Below are 9,959 nucleotides of genomic sequence, written 5' to 3' on the forward strand. Positions count from 1 at the left end.
AAATTCTGGGAAGAAAACTGGTGGTTGAAAGAAGGCACGAATGTAATTCATCAACATAGAAGTTCAATAGAGTGTTGTTTTGTGTATTTTCCTCCTCATCTTTAACCAGGATTTCTGTTTAAATACCAAGGTACATTGGTCAGAGTCAGTTATCCTACAGTTACATTCTGTTCACCAAGGTGGAGATTCATGGGTCACCCGATTCTTTTCCAGTCATGAACACCATCATCTGTAACTTTGTCTGTTTCCTGAAGGAGCAAGGAATGGTCAAATGAGCAACAAAAAAAGCTATTCTTAAAATGTGTTATGAACCCTGTTTAGTTTAATGTGTTAAATGCTAGAGTATTACATGCAATTTTATCTCAGTCCATTTTTTTGGAAGACTCTTGCTGAAGCTTAGCCTTCCTTAGTGATCTTCCAATCAATATGACCCTTACTTCATGTTCAAAAAGTACAAGGGAGAAGAAGAAGAAAAAAAAAAAACAGCTTTCTGTTACATTTATACAGGATTTATTTAGTATCTTCAAAAACCAATCTGAGAAAATTTTCCACTCACTGGTTTTAGCTGAGCCACTGAGAAAACAAGAAAATCCTTCTGCAAAATTCTCAATAAGATGATATTATCTAAAGACCTGAAGCGTGAAACTTGGCTTACAACAGTTGACGAAAAGCACACAATGGAAGAGCTGCAGAACTAAATAAAAACATTTCAGAAGCTGAGTAACAATACTAATTTTACTGAAAAGAATCAAGTGAAAAATATTATCAGCTGTTTAACAATCCAGAAAACACCAGTGAAGCGACTCTATTATAAACTCCTCAAATTCTCAGAGTATTAACCTCCTTATCCATATGCTATTTTATAACCTATCTTCAATGCAGCTTTAGTTTTACACTTATTATCATTAGTTTAGCTTCAGTAATTTACCTGCTACCATACAATGAAGCCCAAAATGGCAAAAAATTTCTTTGCATCAGACAGTGCATGCAATCTAAGAATACTCTCATATTTCTATAAAGACCAATTACATTTATTGAGCATGTGTTTTGGGAAAAAAGTACTTTGAGGAAAGGTCATTTTAATAACTTCTCTGGGAAAAAAAAAAGACTGCAAAACCCCCACAAGATTCTTCTATTTTTATATTAATCTTCTGGTCGATTACTATAATGTAGAAAAATAAATTTTATGGTAATGCATATAGCTTTTCTGATATATATATTTATTACATTAGGAATGAAAACTGACAAGCTAAAAATTCTGCATGGAGTCTTCTGTGAAATTTTTTTACATATATAAAAAATTACTTTTTATGAAATTATTAGAAAGTAACATTCTGCAGGCATTCTAAATTTGGAAGAGACCACCCAACTAATCAACGTGCACGGGGAAGGACAGAACCTTCCTTCACAAAACACCTGCTGTACGCTGCAAGGATATAAACCAAACTCTTACCCATGTTAACTTAGTGTAGTGTATTGATGAATATATTAGAAAACCCCTTCTGTGCCTAATCCATAAAAGATATAAATGACTACAGCTCTTTAACAGAGAGACTCTTGCCTATTACTTACATTCTTAGTTCTAAAGGTTTTCTATTTAATTCTCCACATCAGCCAAGAGTCACTACGCTTATTATTGACTAAAGGCTTCACAACCTTACTTTTAAGGCAGATAAATATTTCCTCTCTTGCAGAATTAAGTTAAATTAGGGAACACTCAAGGCTAGTTTAGACAAAGCTAGGACAGAAGCCAGGTCCTAACATAAAACTATCACAACTCATTCTCTCAGTCACACTTCCAAAGTGACAATGGTAAACGTAGTGACTTCATCTCTGCTTCACAACCAGTTTTCCAGATGTTAAATAACTCCATCCTCAGAGTTCACAATAAAGTTGGACCTAGCTACAAGGAACTGAGAACTAGCTACAAGGAAAGATTGTCTGGGAATATTAAAAAAAAAAAAAGTGCACAAAGCTAAAAATTGGAAGAGAGAAACAAAGGAACTGTCAGATTTCAAAGAAGAGCAAGTTGAACAAGATCAAACTGGAGGAGATATGTAATGCAGAGATTAAGCATATGTTGCGTTTTACTAAGTAGTCATTCTGAATAAAGTGGTGAAAATGTCAAAATTTGAGAATTTCAGAAAAAAGTCGCGTTAACCAAAGCTCAAGTGAATTGATCACTGAAGTTTCAGAAGAAAGCATAACAGAAGATAAGAAAGAAAGGAATGGCAACATTCAATATTGTTGAGAATGTCATGTTCAATAGCTACAGTGTCTCTGTAGGAGTCTATTACATTCTTCTGTAGAACCAAAAGGTGAAATAACAGCTGTCCTCAATTCAAAAACATACATCGCATGCATCCACTCAGAACTGAAGCAGACACTACTGCATATTGTCCTGGAGAAAGTAGAAAGTGTGTGTAGACATGTACAGAAGGGAACGTTCAACCCAGGAACAGCCTAAAAAAGAAGGGCTGAATTAGCTACAGGCATTTCTTTCAAACAAATGAAGTTGTACCAAGAAACGTACTTCCATCACCATTATTTTCTCATGAAAGTATAACTTGCAAGAGAAGCCAAAAGATGTAGTAACATGCCAAGAAAAGGGAGTGTTTATTAAAAAAATAGAAAGGATTAAAAATATTAGTACATTTTTAAAAATATTGTATGAAGTATTGCCAAGGATGCGGTGAAACAATTTGAAATGCAATTTCATACCTGCAATCATCTATTTGCACTAGAAATCGTACTATATCTTGATGACCTTTCAAGACAAGGAGCTCCGTGTAAGGGTTCTGTATTTGTTCTTCACCGATTGTCTGTACAGAGGATTTCTAAAATTCATAAAAAAAGGAATTAAATTTATTTTGTACTGAATAATTATTTTCACCAGGTCTTTGTAACGTCTAACAATCTACATATAGATTCCTGTGTGAATGTATAGTTATATTTGAAGTTAAATTAAGTTTCTGAAATATCATTTTGCCTTAATGAAAATCATTACAAAAGATCATTTCTTATTATTTCAAGTAAATAATACATTTCTGTAGCATGTATTTTAAATTATAATACAGCATTTTCTGTTTAACAAAAATATTTTTACTGTTTTAATCACTGATACACAAAAATGAAAACCCAGTTTAGTCATGAGCTGTCATGTGGAGCCAGCTTCATGACTCAATTCACCATACATTCAGGTGTTCATTAAATTACACCTCTTCCGCGAGGTCTGTAAACCTCTCATATCTTTCATCTACCGTTCAATTTTAAAATCCTATATAAAGATGACATATTTAAAATAAATAAGAATAAATGCTGTTCTGTTACATAATATATACATCATTCATAGGGACTCTATTCACAAAACACCACAGCCAACTGCTTAAAAAAACACAGAGAATGATTATTCATTTTATAGAACAGCACCTGCAATTACCCCCTACTAGACTATTAATTAAAAGAACAATCAATCACTCAGAGCAAGCTGATCACCAGGCAGAGTCAATAAAATATTGCATAGGACTGCAGTTTCAAGCACGATAGTTCTGCTAATCTCAATCATCAGTTTGTTTCAATAGAAGACAACTTTTTTGTTTTTAAGGTCTTCCACATTCTGGAACAACTTAACATCAGACATTACTTTAAAAAAAATAAAAATATCTAAATAGCTCAGTAGGAACTCAATGACAGCAGTCTCCTTCTTCTAGATTTATTTTACGTGACTGTCAACATAATTTTACTTCTAAGACTGTCTCTTCTTTGAGGACTTCAACAGAACCTGCACTGTAAAACAGCAATTACTAAACACTGTACAACATGCAGCACATGACAGTTAATCCTACGTGAAAGACAAACATATTATCCTCAGAAACTTCACCATTCTCTTGCAGGAATAATAAATTATTTTCTCTTACTTCTGTATTGGTCTATGATACTATTCTTCAGAAGTTAAGGATGACAAAGTTAATAAATAGGGAAAGAAATCTGTGTTTATTTTTAAAATGAAGAGGTTGTCAAAATGCTAGTTCTTGTGATTTTATCTTGGTTTTGTGCTATCTGATGCATTTCATGAAGCAACTGTTCCTCATTTTATGCAATTATGTGAGAATAGCAGTTCCCATTTAAAATAATGCAAGTAGAGTCTGCATGGTTATAAAGAAAAGTTGAACAAATATGGAAACTTGGAGTTCAGCTGTCAAAAGGTAATCAAAACATTCTTTTTAAAAAACTGAAAGTTCTAAAAATCCTAAGCACATCTCAGCGTCACTGGATGACATTAGCAATACTGTAGTCAGACGACTTCCATTTTTATTTACTAATAGAAACATATATTCACAAAACAACTGTAACACCGTTTCGAAAGTCAGAATTTGTAACATTAACATCCCAATTCTGTATTCTGTTGTTGCTTCTTATTCAGTACAAGACAGTGCTACTTCTTTTGAACAATGTGTCTAATCTTATTTTTTCTTAATTCTAAGAATGCCTGTGAATATTGAAAGGTACAGTACTTATGAAGTACTATACACAACAACAAAATAACAGTTTCCCCCCCCCCGGTACTGTCAGACAACAAGCTATGCTCTCTTCAGATCTTCATTAATATTGACCGAACTGTTGGGTTACATGTGCATTCTTTCCCTGAAGAAACATATTTTTGATATAAGTTATTAATTGAACTCTCTTGTAGCAACAACAAGTTTTTAGAAGAGAAAGCTAGATGCTGATGCTAATGGAATCCATTCCCAATTTGTATGTTTTGATGCAGGACCTGTAAGCATCACTATGATAATCAGTAAACAATGCCACAACTTCCTATAACCCCCATGATCTGAAGGATTTAAAAGTGGGATTGTCAAAAGCAATTCACCAAAAATATGGATACAAAGGTACACAGACATACTTACATATGTATCACGGAGCATAATAAATTGGCTTATATGGACCATGACGGTACTGCAGTTGAGAATGAGCCACTCTGCTTAAGACATACACCATGGCCATCAACGGAGGGAAGTGATCGTCCCCCTGTACTCAGCACTGCTGAGGCCTCACCTCAAGTACTGTATCCAGTTTTGGGCCCCTCACCATAAAAAAAGACATTGAGGTGCTGGAGCAGGTACAGGGAAGGGCAACAAAGCTGGCGATGGGACTGGAGAATAAGTTTTACGAGAAGCGGCTGAGGGAGCTGGGGTTGTTTAGCCTGGAGAAAAGGAGTCTGAGGGGAGACATTATCGCTTTCTACAACCACCTGAAAGGAGGTTGTAGCGAGGTGGGGGTCAATCTGTTCTCGCAGGTAACAAGTGATAGAGCAAGAGGAAACGGTCTCAAGTTGCACGAGGGGAGGTTTCGACTGGATATTAGGAAAAATGTTTACACTGAAAGGGTTATTAAGCATTGGAACAGGCTGCCCAGGGAAGTGGCTGAAGCACCATCCCTGGAGGTACTTAAAAGACAGGTAGACACAGTGCTTAGAGATCTGGTTTAGTGATGGTTTTTGTCAGAGTTAGGTTGATGGTTGGACTAGATGATCTGAAAGCTCCCTTCCAACCTAGGCAATTCTATGATTCTATGATTTTCAATTCCACAGCAAAAAAAGAGAAATGGGTAAGGAGAAATTTACATTTCATGAACTTAAGACAGCTTTCTCTATCCACCCAGTGCAATGCCACTCTAATACATCTGGCCTTTTCATGACTGGCTGAAGACATAGCACATGAAACAAGCATCAGAAGACCATTGCCCCCACGCTGCTATAGGTTTCTTTATCTATTTAAGAAAAGTAGAAAGAACTGATGGTTATGAAGATGATCTCTACAGGAAACAGTATTACATAATGCAGGAGAAAAGAACTAAAAGTGTTAAGGGAGTAATCCTTATCAATATTTGTTATTCAGTTTTTCCACGGAGAAGCAAAATGATCACCATCATTCAGCAAACCAGTGGTAGCAATGGAAACAGAAGTCACGTGGATCAGATTTAATCAAGCTACAAATGGCAGAATGGAAGAACTGGACCACACCTTGACTCACGCTCACACTTTATTAAATCATAGTATAACTAAACCATAGCCAGAGTTTAAATTTTGGAGAGGGAGATGTAGCAACATAGTTTTCTAGTGCATGTTAAAAAGGTGTTATTTCCTATTTCCTTTTAAAAACAACTGCACAGAAACCTGCTAAATACAACTGCAATATAACCAACATTTTGACTGATGACAAAGGTCAGAGGCATTCCCAGACATCATACATCATCATTCCAAACTGGTACAGACTCAAACTTCCACCAAAGTTAACTACTAGCATTTGAAATCAACCATGACATTGTCATGACTTGCTCATGTATAGCAGCTGAAAAATAATTACTTCCTCATATTTGTCTAGATTACAAAAGCACTAAGTAGCTCAGGAATGGTGTTAATTAACTTTTAATAAGCCCAAGCTGAGAACTTCAACAGAGTCTCAGGGACAAGAAAATCCCAATAATCTCTCCCTCAAATCCAGTAAAACTTCTTTTCCAAGTAAGGCAGCAGGAAGGATGTCAGTGTCCAGTGCACTGCATAAGCCTAGTTTATTTTACGGATAAGAAACTGAAAAGAAATGCTAGACGACTAATACAAACTACAACTAGGACACAGAACTAAAATGTTACTGCCTACAATTTACTCTATCGACGGAGGAGTCCCGAGGGTCAGAACTCCATAGGCTTGCAAGCTAGGAAACACAACCCCCACCTGCCCAGGATGCGCCGAGCAGGACGAGGAGGAGCTGACAGGGAGGAGCTACTGGCAGGGAGGGCTCCCAAGCCTTTCAGCTCCTGGGCAAGCTCAGATCGGGGGTTTTGCTGTCTGCTTTTGTTTTTTTCTTTTCCCCACCCCACTCTCTCTCCAGCGAAGTTTGTAAGCCTTTCTAACCACCATAAAGCCCCACAGGCTGCCAGCTAGCCCTGAAGGCCCCTTCCTCCGGCAGACCAGCAAAGGCCCCCGCCTACCGCCCCCCTAGCTCACAGCGCTCCCCTCCCCCGCGGCCTACAGCTCCCTACGGCCCCGCACCGGCGCCACGCTGCGTGACGGCGGCTGTCCCCACGGGCGACCCCCCCCCCCAGGCTCAGCAGACGGCTCCTGCTGAGGGGACAACGCTCCCCCCGCCCCCGCCAACGACCCTAACGCTTCCCCTTGGCCCCGCCTCCCGCCGCGAGCTGCTCTGCCCCCTTCCGCCACGCCCGCTGCCTTACCTCCGCCAGGCCCTGCGGCTCCCGGCCGCCGCCGATAAGCCACCGCAGCATCGGGAGCGGCACCTGCGTCTCCCCCCCAGTGGGTGGCCGGCTACGGCGGCGGCGCTATCCCCGTCGACACGGCCCCTGCACCGGCGGCTCGGCGGGATGGCCGGAGCGGGCGCTCCCGCTGAGGGACAGGCCTTCTTAATCGAGCTCCGCGCGGAGAGCAGCCCGCCGCTGGGCGGGGCCGAGAGGGGCCTGAGCAATCGATCGCCGAATGGGTGCCGGACGGCCGTGAGGGGGCGGCGGTGAGGAGCGGCCATGAGTGGGCGGTGATGGTGAGGCGGCCATGAGGGGGCGGTGCTGAGACGGGGGCCGTGAAGGGTGGCGGGAGCCTCAGGCTGGTTCAGATTAGCCTGTTCGTGAATCCTGAGGTTTAACGGCCGAACGTATTAATTCCGTATAACGGACAAATAAAATATTTACTAGATTTTTACTTGCTGTCATACAGTTTCAGGTGAAATTTATGCTACAACAAATGAATAATTGTTACCATTTTGTTGTGACCATCTTAACCTATTTCCTGAAGTAAACAACCACCAAAATTTTCTGTATATAATAGATTTCCCTGGGCTGTGACTCTTTTCATTCTCCTTCGCTGAACCTCCTTTAAGACCACAGTGTCTTTGTTGGGATGGAGCAACAAGAACAAATGAGGCTGCACCGTCGGTCTAAATGACACGCTCATGTAATTCATAGTCGTCATGTAATTCACAGTTCTGCTCCTCCTCTGCCCTTAACGCAATGATCTGGGCAGCCTTTTGGAATTTTAGGTGCACATGGAGCAACATCACATAACCCAACCCAAAAGGCCTCACAAACCCCTTTCTTGAGCAGACACAGGTAACAAAGAAACACCTAACGTATAAACTTGCCCAACAGATGCTGCTCTGTACATCTAAATCTACGCCTTGCAGTTGTCCTGTTGCCTTTTCACACATGTTTCTGGTAATTGACACCACGCAATATCATGAGACATACCTGAGATTTCCCAGATACCTAGGGCAGGAGAGAATGGTGGTTTGCTAAAACCTGAACTTCTAGTAACGACCAGCCTGTGCGTGGAAAGCACGGGATGCATCCTGGGTCTAGGATGAAATAACGCTGTAGTGATGCAAGTTTGACAAGTATAGGTGGCGCGTAACCTGAGTATTGCCATTTGTTAACTTCTGTGAATTCTTTGCAGCTTCTCAGCACACCAAAGTTGATGACAGGCATAAACCAGTTTTAAAGCAGGAGATGTTTACTCCTACTTTAGCATACTCCTGCTTTCCCATTTCAGCTCAGTTGTGCTAGATTCCCAGCTCAGAGGTGCTGTTCCTGCAGACTAAGGGCATAGCCAGTGGGATTGCTTTGTGTGTGCAGCTACATCTGCCGGGGTTTCCATGGTAATATTTTGTCATCACCAGTCTGCTCTTTGGCATTCTCCCTAAATAATTTGGTATCTTCTCCAAACTAGCAAGTGTTGACTCGTTTCATTGCATTTCATTTATTGGAAGGAAGGACTGCACAGCATAACACTACTTACAGCTGTATGACCTCATACAGTATCCTCAAATACAGTATCCATAGTGATACCTCCAAAAATTAAAAAGAGAGCGAAGAGCACTTACTACACTAGATGCAGGGACAGAGAATGCTGTTTACTTGGGTTAGCAACATGAGAAGGGATCTTATTTCTTCTTTAATGCTGTGAGGAAAATACATTGCTGGACTTTACCTCTCCTTTCCTGCCATACCTCATTATTTTAGCCTGGGCTGTTGTATCACAAGTCACGCATCTGGAAGAGACAGGATAGAAAAAATGCAGTGCAGTACTACACTGAACAACATCTTTGTAGGTAAAAACAGACCTTCATGGCAGCACCTGGAGACTGTAGGCATTGGTAAAGACAGTGTTGGAGTGTGTTCTTCAAAACAGAAGCTGGAAATGCACCAGGTTCCCAAATGGTGAATATGGAGCCTCACATAGCTCTCATGGTTCATTGGATTTGTGTGGTGAGGTATTGGTAGCAGGGGGCTACTGGGGTGGCTTCTGTGGAAGGTGCCAGAAGCTTCCACCATGTCAAATAGAGCCAATGCCAGCTGGCTCCAAGATAGATCCCACCACTGACCCACCCACAAGCTGAGCCTGTCAGTGATGGTGGGAGCGCCTCTGGGATAACATATTTAAGAAGTGGGGAAAAAAACTGCTGCACAACAGCAACTGGGAGAGAGGAGTGAGAATGTGTGGGAGAAACAACTCTGCAGACACCAAGGTCAGTGAAGAAGGAAAGGGAGGAGGTGCTCCAGGTGTCAGAGCAGAGATTGCCCTGCAGCCCGTGGTGAAGACCATGGTGAGGCAGGGTGTCCCCTTGTAGCCCATGGAGGTTAAGGGTGGAGAAGATATGCACTTGCAGCCTGTGGAAGACCCCATGCCAGAGTAGGTGGTTGCGCCCAAAAGAGGCTGTGACCCTGTGGAGACCCTGTGCTGGAGCAGGCTCCTGGCAGGACCTGTGAACCCATGGACAGAGGAGCTCACGGTGGAGTATTTTTGCTGGCAGGACTTGTGACCCCATGAGAGACCCATACTGGAACAGTCCATTCCTGAAGGACTGCACCCCATGGAAAGGACCCACACTGGAGCAGTTCGTGAAGAACTGCAGCCTGTGGGTGGGACTCACATTGGAGAAGTTCATGGA

The 9,959-nt window shown here is 41.2% G+C and overlaps 1 protein-coding gene across 1 annotated transcript in view; it reads right to left on the minus strand.

The window, feature by feature from the left end:
• WDR41 (WD repeat domain 41) overlaps positions 1–7,430 on the minus strand; it is a 29,443-nt gene extending 22,013 nt beyond the window's left edge. The window contains exons 1-2 of the mRNA XM_054186903.1: positions 7,237–7,430; positions 2,722–2,837 (exon numbers count right to left, since the gene is read on the minus strand). Of these exons, the coding sequence (XP_054042878.1) occupies positions 2,722–2,837; positions 7,237–7,287 (167 nt within the window). The 5' untranslated portion in view covers positions 7,288–7,430. The remainder of the gene's footprint in view (positions 1–2,721; positions 2,838–7,236) is intronic.
• Positions 7,431–9,959: the final 2,529 nt, after the last annotated feature.

The sequence above is a fragment of the Rissa tridactyla genome, chromosome Z, assembly GCF_028500815.1.
Source record: "Rissa tridactyla isolate bRisTri1 chromosome Z, bRisTri1.patW.cur.20221130, whole genome shotgun sequence".
Classification (NCBI taxonomy): Eukaryota; Metazoa; Chordata; class Aves; order Charadriiformes; family Laridae; genus Rissa; species Rissa tridactyla.